Consider the following 16,962-nt stretch of genomic DNA (forward strand, 5'->3'; position numbering starts at 1 on the left):
AAGTGTGTACCTCCTGAATAGTGGTGATTTTCATAAAAGTTCATGCTCTGTATAGAGGGATTACATTCTATTTAATGCTAGAGGAGCTCTGTTGGCTTTGAGTAGTTCAGGGCACAATATGAAACACAAAAGCTTTCTTTCTCCTTTGCACGTATTATTGTTTCATCTACAAGTTTCCCACATGTAAGTCTCTATATACAAGATTTAATGGAAGGCCAAAGTAAAATCCACTAACCACATGGCTTTTTGTATGTTTTTCTGCTACTCCAATTTGGGTTTTGTTCATCGTAATCCAAAGCTTTCAGCTCCTCTAAAGGTTTCAGTTCCTCTACTTCTTTTCTTCTGGTTGAAAATCAAACTAAGGCAATCACGTGTAGTTTTTGTTCGGACAAGTGGCTGTCTACTTATGGAATGTCATTGTCAGAAAAAGTTTCCAAAGCTCCCCTTTGAGTCAGCGCTCAGAAATGGTTCATGGGTCATCTGTATTCATGGTGAATGATATTTAGCACAGATGAAACACCAAGAGTAGCTGGTATTTTCAATCCTGAGATATATTAGTATTTTCATCATTTCCTAGCGTTTTCAAAACTGTTTGAATGGATTTAAGTAAAATGTCACCTTTATCTTAAATGAAATCAATAAGTAACGCTGCAGTTTTTTTCTTTTACAAATAATCGGTGGAATTTTTAAAGAAGCACATTTTTTGAAAGAGTTTTCTAATATACAGTTATGGGATCCCTTGTAAACCCATTATCTAGAAAGCCCTGACCCGTAGGAAAACCAACTCCCTACAGTTAATTAAATCTCTTTTATCTATGGTTGTAGAATTATGATGTTTATTTTGCTTTTTTTAATATTGCTTAGAATCATATTTTCTTTCATTAAGCAATAAACAGTTATTAGGCGGAGATCCTCAAAATCAGGATTTGTTACCATTAATACTCTGAAAACCCTGTTTGCTATGTTTTCCAAATAGGGGCTATAGTTATAACAGCCCAGTGGATAATCTATTTGTACCTGAGAATAATGTGTTTTGTTTGTTATCCAGCCTACATTTGGAGGACAAAGTTTTAAGGTTACATAGCCTCTTTCAGAGTTAGAATTTTACAGACAACACTTCATAAAGATAGGCCCTTGGTCAGCGGGAGGCAACATAGTATGGGGTTCTTAAACTATGGAACTGACTAAACTTGCAGGAGACAGCTGGGGTGAGATTTAGGATGAATTCTTATATGCTGTCCTAGATATTATTGATACCACAGGATGAATAAATGTTTACAAATATAGGCTGTGTGACCTAATGATGGATGATGTACAGTAGGTGGGCCCAAAACCCAGAAGCCACTGCCCTTTTATGCTAACTTAGATTAAAGGACACCGGTCATGCCACAACTCTGTCCCCCACATTAGGTGCTGACCAATATAGTCTGCACTTTGACTGCGGGGAAAAATAGTATTTTGTGAAGAAACCTCCCCCCGGCAAATGTTAAACCACCTGCACTAAGATGGAACTCTATTAGCTTGCACCTCACGTGGGAGAAGTGCCCTAAAGTGGTCTGTGAACAAAAGTAAAAAATACTGCTTTTTCTAGCCAACAACTATGTAACTATATCAATTTCAGATCATTAATGCACAGTAGCTATGCTAACTTGTAGCTAGTAAACCTAAGTAAATCCTTAACTAGATCACTTTTGAAAGGGAAAATTTTAATTAGAATCCTTGACCCAAATAATATTTTAGGCCCATCACTGTAGTCTTTGGGGTATATGCCACTCTTGCCGTTAGTCATTCAAAAATTTGACAAGTGTGCCTTATTAAGGCAAGAGTACAATAGAGAGAGTAACTGCTTAGACAGCTACAGTCAATTAGTTATTCATTCGCAATTGTTATAGTTTATATGATAAATATTGATCAATAGAGATATTTATTGAAATAAAAGGAAAAAATATAATTTCCCCATGTCATTTTTTTGAAAACCGAACTGGCATTTCAAAATGATCATCCAGTTGGACTGATTACTAAAAATGATAAAGTTAAAAGTTTGAATATCCACTTTTTGTTTATCTTCGTGTGCATACTGGGATATGTTCTTAACAGTGATGTTATCTCCTAAAAGCTGAGTTATGCACAAGTGCTCTTATAGACTCTGGCCAACCTAAACTGCCGCTAATTCCAAGGTTCACACATTGCCAGATCTCATGCTAATGTTGTTTAACACCACACCCCTGAAAAAAGCAATTTTGACTGATTGGGAATGTTTGCTGCAACTTGCAGGTGATTCATGGAAAGCTGCACAGACAATCACGTTTCTTTTGAGACGTTGGGTTCAACTGCAATCACGCTGCAATTTTGCAGTTAAAAAAGCCTTATGGGTAAAAAACTTGGTAATTTGTGTGCCAAATTTGCTCTTGGTACACTGTGCTATGTTAGTAAATGAAAAACATCTCAAAATGGATGTTTTCATGGAATGTCTGATCATGTGTGAAGTTTTACTGCAGTCTTTGGGTTGACTTTACACATCATCCTTGCTTTCCTAGTTACTTGCATTTACTCATACAATCCTCTATATTTTGAAGACAATGAAGAAAAATTTGCTGTACTGAAGCACTCTCACTACTCACTATTCAATGGAATTTTCTGTGCACATTAGTGAATATACCCATGTACTTTGCTGGCTATACATTTCATTTACTTGGAATAACTATAATGCTCTAAAGGGGCATCATATTCAATAATTTGGAGTATTAATTTGCTTACATGTTAGCAGGTGAAAGCTATATGATACGATTAGGTATCTGTATATCTTAGCTTTCCTGCTGATGCCTAACATTTTTTGGTTATATATTTTCTTCTGAAGTGCCATATGTTACCTCCCATTGGTCTGTGGTGCTAATTGTTTCGTATGTCTAAGGTTTCTAATGCACATGACATTTTAGGAAGAGGCAGATTTAGCAAAGCCTTCCTGAGCTGAGCAAGTCATGCCTCTAAATCCATTTCAGCACTTGCTAATTTGAGAATAATAGTAGGCCTTGCAATAGCAATTAGTGAACAAAAGAAGAGAGCGCAGTGTGACCTAGCAACCACATCTCCTCCCTCCCCTTTTTTTTCTTTATTTCTTTTATTTTCTTAAACAGATATCAGAGGGTATGAAGAAAGCTGCTGTTTAATTCTTTGTGTGCTTTATTTTGGCACACCACTGCTACTTGTATTCTCTTAAATAATTGCCATACACCGGTTTACAAAAGAACTTTTCAGAAACTAAGTGTCATGATTATTAAATCTGTTTGGTAATTAAATATCAGAATGATGTATAAAGATGAAGAAAATGCCCCTTTTAAAAAAATAAAATAGAGTGATTGATAAAACACATTCATTCTCTAGTTTCATTGTTACAAACATTAAATAAAATAGCATGTGACTGTATCTACCAAGGACAACTCGCCAGTGTCTTAAATTGACCTAAAGAGATTAAAAATAATAAAGATCATTTATTTTCTCAGTTCCTTAGCGGAATAGATAAAACTCTAGCTCTGCGCGTGGCAATAATGCATTGTATTAATTCTCAAGACTAATTGTTTTCCCTTTAAGCATGAACTTTAAATTTTCTGTAGTAAGTAGACGTATGCTATCATTGTTTTGACAACAGCCTCATATTCTGATTGATAGAAATTCTGATTTTCTTTTTTATATGTATAACTATAGTGTTTTGACCAAAATGTAATTACTTAATCAAACTTACGTAGGAATCATGTAACTTGTTTCCTTGGGATGGGAAATCTGTATTTTAGTGGTTATGGCATGGTTTCCAGTTGTCAATAAAGGCAATTCCCCTATGTTTGACTGGTATCACTTTTCTGGGAACATTTCCCATTGGAGACAAAATGATCAATGTGCAAATGCTGTTCATATGAAAGATGGGCATGGTAATTATGATATTTATTTATAGAGTCCTTATCCACAGCATTGGAAATAAGAATATTGAGCAAGCAATGACTTAGAGACAAAATGAGACAGAAGGTAATGAAGGCCTTGTCTGCAATGTCAACACACAATTAGTTAGTTGTATTATAATACTATTGCAGTCAAGTATTAATAGTTTTGTGTTATTTTCTCACCACAGTGGCTTAGAAACCATATAGTTACACTAGCTGATGTACCTTGTGGTAGATCTTTTAAATAATGCAATAATGGTTTAAATAATGTAATAAAATTAATTCAAAAATATTCACACTGTAAAAAATGTACTTCTCTGCGTGAATTTAATATAGGTTTTGTGTGCCCAGAAGTTATTTAGTGGCTACTTTCGCCAGAGGAAGAAAGATTGCAAATTTTATAGTTAGCATATGTGTGTGGTGTATGTAATAAAAATAAATAAATAAAAAAATGAATGAAAAATGTATTTTTGCACCAAAAATTACATAGCAAAATGTAAATTCTTATTCTTATTTATGTATTTTTCCCCTGTTTTTATTGCATTCCCCCAATGTCTATAAAAAATAACACTCTAAATTGCAAAATATGTTTACGGTAAAGTAGATGAATATAATACAGTGTTTTTCATTTTTTAATCAAAGATATGCCTCCTAGCTGGTCCCACTGCCCACTTGCAGCCACAAATTGTATGACTGCACTGGAGTAAGCTGGATCTTTGGCAAAGTGTGTGCCAGCCGGGGTGGTAGCCCCAAACAGTCAGGGAGCTAGGCATGCGGAACAGGAGGATCTGCACAATTGCACTTATGAAAAAATCTGTTTAATAGGCCTTTCAGCTTGATCCCTATATTGAAGTGAAAGCCACTTACTCCTCTAGATTGGTCAATAGCCCCATGCATATTTTATCAGCAGTGATTTTGGTTTTTTGGCTATGATGTTTTTAGGGATAACTGTCCAAAATCTTTACTCAGGAACCCATGTGCTGAGGGTCATCAGATTTCATAACCTGTATCTACATGTGTGGATGGTATGGATGTCAATTGATAACTCAGAAAATGAGCAGTGTATTCCTTTGGTTATTTCAAAGTAGCAAGAGTTAAAAGAGTGAAGGGGTCACCCTTCAGCTGGTAAAAACTACAGTATGTGCTTCAGGTGCAACAAGTAGTTTATAAATACGTTGCTGTGTAGCCAGGGAGGTAGCCATTCAGGCTGAATAGGGCATTAGGGCACATGTTTGCATAGCTGATAACAGATATGGTGTGCAGAATGCAATACCGGGAAAATTTGCACACAATCAGTAACCCATAGCAACCAATAAGCGATTTAATTTTTTTCCCGCTGCAGGTAGTACAGTGAATGCAACAATTTGATTGGTTGCTGTGGGTTATTGCCTACGGGCACAGGAAATTAAACAGGGATCAAATCCCATTTATAACACACCACAGGACTAGTGATGGGTGAATTTGCGCCGTTCCGTGAAATTAGCGAAACGTAATTTTTGACGTCGGCATCCATTTTTATAACGCGCCCGAATTTTCGCGGGCGTTTTGCGAATTTATTCGCTGGCGGCGTATCGCGCAAATTTGCGCCGGGCGAATAAATTCGCCCATCACTACACAGGACCACAGAATGAAAACCTCATTTAAAATAGAATATTCTTTGCTTAGAATGTTTTATATATAAAACTAAGACTAAACTAGTTTAGTAGGACATTGTTGAAAGTACAACAGAGATATGAAGAGGGCCCTTCTTATTAGAAATCTTGCCTTATGCGCTAGCATAGTTACCCATCAATAACTGTTGTTTTTTATCTGATGCAGTTACAATGATGTTCAATGTGTTAAAAGAAATATTTGCCTACAGTTACATAGTCCCCTAAAGATAAGTAAACACATGTTTGTTGTTGTTTTGCCATGACATGTTTACAATTCTAGATGGAAGAGATACTGATACCACAAAATGAAGTTTACATATATATCAGTGAGAAGCATCTTGACTTTATCTATTTGAATGCATCAATGTTTGAAGTGGCAGCATAGGACAATGCAGTCACTCAAGTGGTATCCCTTCTTATTTCAGGGTCTCCTGGGAAAGACTTGGGGCCACGTCTGGGTCTTAAAAAATCCAGTTCACTTGAGAGTCTACAGACTGCCTTTGCAGACGTCAAGAAAAATGAGCTTCCCTTCTACAGACCCAGACCACATATGGTCCGTGGCAGAGGATGTAATGAAAGCTTCCGGGCTGCTATTGATAAATCCTATGATGGACCAGAAGGAGAAGAAGAGGGTATGTAAAGAGATTGACTTTTGGTTGGTATAAAGGAGCCAATTAATTGATTTTTATTGTACTTTACTTTTTAATGCCAGTGGTTGCTTTTTGGCTTATTACGTTGATTTCTTTTCTTTTGGTTTCATTAGTCTATCCCATATGCAAATGTTAATCTGCTATTTTCTCACATACAAATTTTACTGCAATGCATATTCACCTTTGTTTGGGTAAATGTCTGAATATTAAAAAGGGCTTTACAATGAATAGAGGTCTTGCTATAACTGCAGATGAAAAATTGATATACTGCAAAATGTAAAAAAGGCTGAAACAAATAAAATATATTTTACAAATGAACTGTTTTTGCTTCAACGCCTTTACCAGGGCTTTGAATATTTCAGCTTTAGCTGGTAGTTGGTCGCTCTCGGCACAAGTAAATTTAAAAGTATATTAAAATCGCAGAATATAAAAAAAACTTTCAGTTTTACACATTTAGAAACACCTCAGAGAAATTGCTAAATATCTGCTTCTTTAATCTGCTCTCAAAGACACAATATCATATTGTCCTGAAATATTTGTGGACCATTATATTTGGAGCCCCTACTTCCAATAGTTCGGACTTATTTTGATAATAATGGCTGCTTGCAATAAAATTGCTAGTTAAAATATAGTGTTAAGTGTAGAGACCTTAGAAGTGCAGGAACTGTTTGGAAAACCTTTATCAATATATAAAAATCAAATCAATAAATGGCTGATCCTTCAGTGCAATCAGCTAGAGAAATTTACAACATATAATAAAAAAAAAATTGTGATTAAACTGTTTAATGTACATATATCTTTTATGGTAACTTGGTCTGCAACCCCTGTATCTGATTGGTTGTAGCCTGTATTGGTTACTAGGCCTGGAACAAACCTAGCACCTGTTAGTCCACGTAGGGACAAAAAAAATCCAAAGTAGATGCCATTTTTAGAGAGTAATAGACTAATAGAATGATTTTCCAATAGCTTATTCATTTTTTTTTTGTTTTTGTTTTGCAGATGCCCTGTCCGATCTCAGCTCTCACTCTGGCCGAGAATCCCCAAACAGTGAATTTGTTCCACTAGGAAATCAGGAGACCGAGGATACTGATAAATCCAAAAAAGAAAAGAAAAAGAAAGATGCTAAAAAAGAAAAGACCAAAACAAAAGGGAAAGAAAAGAAGAAAAAGGATGATGGGGAAGAGCAGGAGAAGAAAGCCAAGAAAAAGGGCTTTGGCGTTTTGGGCAGGTACTTCTCACCCCAGTCTACGTTATCTAGCTTCTGTTATTATTTATTTATTTTTTCATGGGTTTCATTTCTCACTTTCACTTCCCTTTTCACTGAGTGATCTTATTTATTAACCTGACAGCTGACTTGTCAGATTAGTGGAATTTGGCCTTGAACACATATGGCCACCTTGCACTAGCATTCAGATTATCATCCCATGATTGGTCTCATACACTCAGCCTGTGTTCCTTACAGCATTATATATTTCTTAACCATACCCCTCAGAACAGGGGTTTTCACACTTTAAAAATTGTTTTAAGTTTAACATGTGTTCAAGGTCCCATTAGTTCATAACAACATTACAAATGTATGTACATACTCCGGTACTATACATTCAGTAATTGCTACCTTTAACTGCAAATAAGTATTCATCCTACATATTTCACCTTTCTTGACCTTCAAACTTGGCTACCAGGACTTTATAGAACTGCAAAATGGCACTCTATCTTAATATTGCCCAAGATCAATGCCTCACAGTTTGACTAAAGATTCCAAATGCGTGTTAGAGACCTGGTGGTAATAAATGCAGTAAATGTAAAGTAAAAAATTATTTATTAGGACATAGTAGCCTAATGCATTTCGTTCCAAGCAGGCACTTACTCATAGGCCTATGAGTAAGTGCCCACTTGGCATGAAATGCATTAGGCTACTATGTCCTAATAAATAATTTTTTACTTTACCTTTATTTTTGCTACTGCATTTATTACCACCAGGTCTCGTAGACGCATTTGGAGACCCTTGGACTGGGGTTATAATATGTTGAGACCGCTGGCTAATTGGCTTGACTATATATATATATTTAATATTTTGTTCTTCAGGTGCAGACACATATACTTCAATTTAAAAACTACTGACTAAATGCAGCATGTGAAAAACAAATCCACAGTATCATTTTCTGATTAACTGGAGAAAGCACATAAAGACCATGCACCTGAGCAAACTGCCACAGATAAAGATAGATACAGATTTGAGTGATTTTCTTTCTGAAAATGCTCACCCTTGTGTTGCCTGGAGTGCCGGATTCAAGTGCAGGAGGCCATCACAGTCCTTTTCAGCTGGCTAAAACATGCCGCAATGAAAAGTGACCATTGTGATTTTAGGCTTATGGTTACACCTCAATATGTTTACCATTAATTTTGTTATGTTAAAGGTATATTATTACACATTATTACATATGTTCACAATATTAACTTTTTGTATTTTTTTACATGAAAGATAGTGGTTTAAAAGAAACGATAGTACCTAAGAATGTATATGCACCTTCTGATTGGAGCCTAACCACAGTATTTCAGTGGAAAATGTACAGTAGCTGCAGTATTTTTATTTATTTTATTATTCTTTATTTGTATAGTTTCTTGTAAATATTGTAAGTCCTATATTACCGAATATTACCTAAATTATGTTTAGATATTAGGAAATTATATCCACAACATTTTCTCTCTCTATTGACCAAATATTGCATTATTGTTGTATAGTTTGTTGCCTTTAAGCAAAGCAAAGATTCTGATGGCCTACAATAATGTTTCTGAGAGCTGTCCCGCTGGTTTAACCTTTCTATAGTTTGATGTTTAATTCTTTAGCATCTATTTTTGCTTGGAATCTTGACCCTTAAATGTGCTGACCTTAAAGGTTTACCACTTTGCATTCCCTTGGGCCTATACTTTGCAACTTTAGATCCTGAGTTCTTAACCCAACACATCTGACTTCCAGTGTGTTTCAAGAGGGGGGAAAAATACACCATCAGATATTTCAAAGGATAAAGACGCAGCATGCAGTGTTTCCATCCGACAGTCACCCAGGGCTGTTGAGTCGGTACATAAATCCTTAAACTCTGACTCCTCTGTTTATGGTACCTCCGATAATGTATTGTTGGTCTGTACTGGTAGAACTGGCATGTTTGCTTCAAAAAGACTACTATAGTTTATATAGCCAAGCTGCTGTGTAGCAATGGAGGCAGCCATTCAAGCTGGAAAAAGAATAAAAGGCATAGGTTACATAGCAGATAACCGATAAAACACCATCATATTGGACAGGGCTTATCCGTTATTTGCTATATAACCTGTGCTTTTCTCCTTTTTTCATTTTATAGTATTCTTTTTTTTATTTTATAGTATTCTTTCTTAAGCAAACACACAGCTTTTACCAGTGCATGCTAATAGTATATCATATGTTAATTACTTTAAAACGCTTTAAGTTTTTGGTGTTGCTGTTCCTTTAATATACTAAAGAATTTTCCATGTTGATTGAAAGAAGTTAAGTACACAACATTCAGTTTTCTTTTTATGTAATTATTGAGGAATGGTAACTGAAAAAAATTCTCACCAGTGGTAAGAGAAACCCTTGAAACCATCCAGTAATGTGTGTTTATTTTTCATGGACACCATCCCAGAAATGTAATAAATCTCCCTAAGCTCTCTTGATATTTATACACTGAAACAAGTTGTTTCTGGTCAGGGTGCTCTACAGAGAACTAGTGCAATTTTGGCTAATGAAGCATCTTCTTAAAACCCAAAACAAACAGCTAGGCTAGTATATTATGTTTATTTATGCTGTTAATAGCTTCCTACTTATAGCTGGTTAATATAACAAATGCTGTTCTCTGAATAGAAGGGATTTTGATTCCTGATGGCTAGTAGCTGTATAGCATTGAGAAATCCCAAACTGTCTATTTAAAATCAATTTCATCATATTTCTGCTTAATCTCATTATATACTAGATGAGATTAGTTAATGCTAATTTACTTTTTGAATGCCTGAACGATATCTGCATGACTGAAGAATGTCAAGAAACCACCTTTTCTGAATAGCCTCTCCTCCGAACAGGGACCGTAATTAATACTTTTTATCTTTTATACCTTCGTTCTGGAGATTTTGGATTTTCATTGCACAACAATTTGTCTTCAGTTATTTACTTCTCTTTTTATACTCACCATGAATATTTTATCCCTTTTTTTTTAGCCCGTTAATTTGCCAATTTTCCTTAGAGCAAAGAGCCATGGTGATTTAAATGTTTCATTCTAGTTGGGGAAGAGAAATGGCCCTTTTTTATCATTACTGTTATGGGCCTGTGCTCAGAATGATACTTTTTATGACCGGCGGTGTGGAGTCTGTAATGGAATTGCAGAGTGGATAGTATAATATACAGATATTGACTTCCATTAAGTCGAGCAGTGTGAAGGCTGGAATACATTACATATAAAATGTATTTTAAAGCTGAGTTGCTTACAATGTTAAACATCTGTAGGGAAGATTCCAAATGTATGAAAGATATGAAAAAGCACAATTAGGATTAATTGGTATTCAGTGTTACATGGAGAAGACAAATGTTCGCCATGAGGCTGGATGCTGAAAGTGTGCACTCTGTTAGCATTTTAGGGCATTTACAAAATATTATTAGAACAAACAGTATTTCAGTTCATTCATACAGATGAAGCCACTTGGATTTGTGAGATAAATGCGTCATGACTCATGGTTAATTGAAGAAACTGCGTTATCTAAAGTCATCTTAACTCATTTAATGCATTTAACCTTTCCATTAGCATACCAAAGCACCATTGTGAACAATGGTGAATGCTTTAATTAGATGGGATGTTGTGACTCAGTTTTCTGTGTTAAATGAGATAAATGGGATATCTGTGTTTAGTTATTCTGTGTCAAACAGACAAACCAAAGTGGCTGCATCTGTATATCTTATTTTGCTATTTCAAAATAAATTCTAGTGCAGAAGCAAGCTTTTTTCTTTCCTTATACGCAATACTTTCAGTATGCTGTACAAGTTTTTACTTCTAGGGAAATTTTATGCCAAAATAGATCTATATTACACATATTATATTAAGCACCTCTGTTGATATATTTTTGCAACACCTCAGCAATTGTGGCACTACACCTCCCAGCATCCCTTCTGAAAGTGAAATTATTCGGACAATACATACAGTTGCCTTAGAGCTGCAGTATACACTTAATATACAATTTTGTTATAAAGTACAATAAAAAGGACTTAAATTAATTTAAAAACAATCATGCTATACTAAAAGCACTAATGGAAAATAGATTTGTTGTTCCATCATAGGGGTGGTTCACCTTTTCATTACCTTTTAGTTTGTTTTAGAATGGCCAATTCCTAACCACTTTTCAATGTTTATTTTCTAAAGTTTTATAATTATTTGCCTTTCGTTTCTGCCTCTTTCCAGCTTTCAAATGGGGGTCAATAACTCTGGAAGCCAAAAGAAGATTTCTCTGTGAGATTAAAAATTTTTCTTAAGGTCAATTTTTATTTCTAATAGGAACAGTAACACCAAAAAAGTAAAGTGTTTGAAAGTAATGAAAATATCATATAGTGATGCCCTGCACTGATAAAATGTATCTATTTGCTTCAGAAACACTACTATAGTTAATATAAACAAGCTGCTGTGTAGCAATGGCGGAAATTGAAAAAGGCTATATGGCACAGGTTAAATAGTGGATAACAGATAACATGTTCTACAGAGCTTATCTGCTGTGTAACCTGAGCCTTTTCTCATTGGAATAACTGCACCCATGGCTACACAGCTGCTTATTTATATAAACAAGTCGTGTTTCTGAAGCAATCACAGCAGTCTTACCAGTGCAGGGCAACACTGAATTATATTTGTATTACTTTAAAGGAACAGTTCAGTGTAAAAATAAAAACTGGGTAAGTTAATAAATAGATAGGCTGTGCAAAATAAAAAAATGTTTCTAATATAGTTAGTTAGCCAAAAATGTAATGTATAAAGGCTGGAGTGAGCGGGTGTCTAACATAACAGCCAGAATCCAACTTCCTGCTTTTCAGCTCTATAACTCTGAGTTAGTCAGCGACTTGAAGGGGGGCCACATGGTACATTTATGTTCAGTGAGTTTGTAATTGATCCTCAGCATTCAGCTCAGATTCAAAAGCAACAGTTATGACCCACATGGCCCCCCTCAAGTCACTGATTGGTTACTGCCTGGTAACCAATCAGTGGAAACCAAGAGAGCTGCAAAGCAGGAAGTTGTGTTATGTTACACATCAAATCACTCCAGCCTTTATACATTACATTTTTGTCAAACTAACTATATTAGAAACATTTTTATTTTGCATGATCTATCTATTTAGCCAGTTTTTATTTTTGTACTGAACAATTCCTTTAAAACATTTAAATTTTTTATGTTACTGTTCCTTTAATTCTTATCTTCCTATTTAGACTCTGTCCCATTCATCTTCCAATCTCTCATTCAACCCATTGCCTGGTGACTATAATACCAAACTGCCAGAGCTGCTGAACAAAAATCTAAATAACTGAAAAATCATTAAAAAATACTTCATACTAAAAGTTCATTTAAAGGTGAACTACCCCTTTAAACCTTCCCTCTCTACCCCCTCAGTTGGACATAATCATCTGTGTTTAAACAAACCCATGCCTTCCCCAAGATGCCACCTTTGTCAAGCTTTGAGATAAGGGGCAGCTGCTTATACAGAGGAGTAATTTTTACTTTAACCTATCCCTTTGGTGCGTTAACCGTTTACAATTCAAGTTGATTACTTGAGCATGTTGAATCCTACTGTGATAGCAAAGTAATTGACTGGTTAAAATGGAAGGGGAAACTAGGACTGTCTAAACCCTTTGTAGGCTACAGGTGCTGGCCTACAGATTTAGCTGGCCTGCAATTATGTGGTCATATTAGGCTTTATTGAAAATTCTGAGTATTTCTTCCTAGAGCTCTATTACTACTAATATGGAATATTTTTTTTTTATCATTTTTCTAGACTTAACCTGTTCTCTGTCTCTGAACTTTCCTATACGTTTAATCCTTTCTGCTTCTCACAATGCATCATAATGTTTTGTTCTTCACCTACATACAACGTGTGTGTATGTCACAATATGCATGCAGAAGGCTAAGGATTCTGTCATGTTCTTCTGTGAAATGGAACTATTTTCCTGACTTCCTTCTTTGACCTCTTTGGTCAGATGGAGTATCTTATACCATCTGTACTTCATAGAAATATGTTTATTTTACATACCGGTACTAAATGTAGTTGCGTCAAATAAGATTAAGCTGAAAGAACCAATGCAGACACATTATACATTACATATAATGCATTGCAGATGGATGGGATTCTGTTTATATGTTGAAGTTTATGAACAATGAATAATGCACAACCATGATGATCTCATCACAGTGCTGTACCATCCATACATTCATTCAAAGTAAGGCCCAGTAAACCTAATAGGCAACTATATATATATATATATATATATATATATATATATATATATATATATATATATATATATATATATATATATATATATTTTGTGGTGGGAGGGAAACGTGAGACACAGGTGAAGACATCAACAAACATCATTAAAAAATGTGAGTAGTACATTATCATACGTCATTATGTATAGAAAAATAGATCAGCGCCTCTGGCATCGGAGACAAATAAACATCAGGAAAAAAGAGAGAGAGAGAGAGAGAGAGAGAGAGAGAGAAAAAAATATATATAGTGTAGTATTTTTGTAAATTTATATTTCAATACCACGTGTTATTTTCGGGAAATGTTTCTATTGTGTTACTTCCCTTTAAACTCAGGTGTTTCACGTGCTTCTGTATCCTGCTTAAACCACTCCTCCTGTGCCCTTTAAGTTTTCCCAGTGTGAATCCTTCCACCGATAACCTGTAGCAATGCCTACTTACAAGACCCTGATTGTTAGTTTGCCCGTAATGGTGTCCACGCTCCGTTCCTCCTCCGTTACTTCTTGTCCACTCCCATATATATAAAAAAGACTTGTATCGTGTAATATTGCTTTACTAAAACATATAAAATTTATTTTAAAAAGGTTCACTCACATTTTCAATGTCCTTTATACACATATCCAAAGTAAAAAGGCTGTTTTGCGCAGGTTGCCCAGTTGTTTTCCGTTATGGGAGTTGAAGAGCCGGCTTCCCCTTCTCCCTCGTGGCTGTTCCCCTGCAGACTGCCGTTCCGTCCCCACTGCCTGATGCGTTTCGCTGGTCCAATCAGCTTCCTCAGAGGCAATGGAGAAGGGGAAGCCATTACGGGCAAACTAACAATCAGGGTCTTGTAAGTAGGCATTGCTACAGGTTATCGGTGGAAGGATTCACACTGGAAAAACTTAAAGGGCACAGGAGGAGTGGTTTAAGCAGGATACAGAAGCATGTGAAACACCTGAGTTTAAAGGGAAGTAACACAATAGAAACATTTCGCGAAAATAACACGTGGTGTTGAAATATAAGTTTACAAAAATACTACACTATATATATTTTTTTCTTTCTCTCTCTTTTTTCCTGATGTTTATTTGTCTCCGATGCCAGAGGCGCTGATCTATTTTTCTATACATTGTGAAGTATTCTACAGTTGGGAGGACTGAAGTAGGATCGGCAGGAGCAGATTAAACGAAAAGACTGACTTTTCCATTTATTTTGCAACTTGTTGCGGCTTTGCATCTAGTTGGGAAATTTTTGAACCATACGTCATTAACTGACCCAGGGCCTATTAGCTATGCTAATCTTCTGGTATATACAAGATGTTAAACAAGCTATTAATAAATCTTTCTTTTGATAAATCTAGTTTTTTAAGCAATTTGATTTGTGTTAACTATTGCTTTATCTTCATTATTAAGAGGCGCAGGACCCAACAGATAAAGTGGAAACAAAGTAGCATATCAAGTAAAAGAAAAAGAAAAGTAAAGAACAGAAAAATAGTCGAGACTCAGTGGTAGAACATAAATTAATTATGTGATGGTGATAGTGAGAGGAGAAAGTAGGAAGTAAACATTCGAACCAGTATGTAAGGATAGCAGTCTAACAGACTTGGAGGAGGATGCACCTCCTATCTCCCATAGCAGCTTTAGGCACCCACCTTCTCTATGGGAGGAGGTCCATAAGGTTGGTAAGGGGAGGACTCCAACTACCAGGAGTGCCTTTGGAACTTTAGGGACATATGGTGAAAAATTATGTCACAACTCCCATATTGCGATGCCACAAAGGGTGTCAATTATGGCCTTATTATAGGTCTTGTACAATCATGTCCTGATGACGATTTTGCTATAAATTGCTCGAGGGACCTGTGAATATAATCTTTTCAATTCAAATTAACATTTTAAGATAAAGCCCATATAACAGTGATCGTTTTGTAAATATAGAGGGCCTGTGCCCTTCTAAGGCTCACTGAGACCCAACTAGGAGTCTCTTTAACAATATAGTTATAGACAATTTTTGATCATTTTGGGGGAGTTTACAGTATGTACTGGTTGGTATGAATAGAGAAAATGAAAAAAAGATGTTAAAATCAAGTAAAAAGGAGGAGCACGTTAACTCTTCAATTACCAAAAGTTTTTTTCTTTTTTCATGAAGTAATTTACCATATATTGTTGTTGCATATTATATGAAACTCAAACTGACGCACCAATATAATATATAAATTTGAGTTGCATCCTCACATACTGGTTCATATTTTTACTTCCTACTTTCTCCTCTCACTATCACCATCACATAACTGATCTAGGTTCTACCATTGAGTCTCGGCTATTTTCTTGTATATACCAGAAGGTTAGCATAACTGGTCAGTTAATAAGGTATGTACTACTCTCATTTTTATGGTAATGCTGCTTGCTGATGTCATCACCTGTGTCTCACATTTCCCTCCCACCACTGTGTGTTTAATTTGGCATGGTTTGCTGGGTTTTTTCACTTTGAGAAAGGCTTGAGTGCAGGCCGAAACGTCAGTCTCCACAAAAAATGACTGAAGTCGTGCGGATTAATTTGCTCTGCTGGATACTTATTCTGTGGACTGCACCCAGGCAATATCATCATATACTTTACTAGAGAAACACACAAACATAGCTGTACACACAGAGATTTTTATAGACCAGGGAAGAGAAAGAAATACAGGAAGGAGCTCATAACTTTAAAGATTTGGTTGAAATGTTGTATTCCCCCCAAAGATATTATGTGATTAAATCATTATTTTTCCCTACTTGGTCTTCCGAATAGTACTTGGTCAAGTTGCTGGTAAATCATATTAAAAGAATTCATGTAAAAAAATGTTGCCTGATTTGTTCTTCCCATATCACTTGATTTTCTTTAGGTTCTGTGTGTTTTAACCCAGACCTCACATTACCATCAATGTGGCAGTTGCTATCACCCTTAATAGGGCCTGACTGTTCAACACAAGTGGGCAAAAATGAATAAAACTTATTAAAGTAATTAGCTTTCTATCTGTGAAAGATCCAATCACTCTTAATTACATTTTTCAGTCTAGTTTGTTTTATTTCATGCAATAAAACTCATATCTAATTATTTTTCTTCCCTTTAATTTCCTAGAATGTACTATTTTGCTATCAAATGTCAAAAATTGCTGGCACTAGCAACTTAATTATGCAGCGCTTGTTTTGTGAAGCCATAAAAATATAATGCTTTTACGATGCTTTTTGTAACAAT

The 16,962-nt window shown here is 35.5% G+C and overlaps 1 protein-coding gene across 6 annotated transcripts in view; it reads left to right on the forward strand.

Moving 5' to 3' along the window:
* LOC108701460 (partitioning defective 3 homolog B) overlaps positions 1-16,962 on the forward strand; it is a 653,761-nt gene that overhangs the window by 305,750 nt on the left and 331,049 nt on the right. For all 6 annotated transcript variants that reach the window (XM_018236176.2, XM_018236179.2, XM_041576955.1 and 3 more), the window contains exons 16-17: positions 6,010-6,216; positions 7,234-7,462. In XM_018236176.2, the coding sequence (XP_018091665.1) occupies positions 6,010-6,216; positions 7,234-7,462 (436 nt within the window). The remainder of the gene's footprint in view (positions 1-6,009; positions 6,217-7,233; positions 7,463-16,962) is intronic.

The sequence above is a fragment of the Xenopus laevis genome, chromosome 9_10L, assembly GCF_017654675.1.
Source record: "Xenopus laevis strain J_2021 chromosome 9_10L, Xenopus_laevis_v10.1, whole genome shotgun sequence".
NCBI classification, from domain to species: domain Eukaryota; kingdom Metazoa; phylum Chordata; class Amphibia; order Anura; family Pipidae; genus Xenopus; species Xenopus laevis.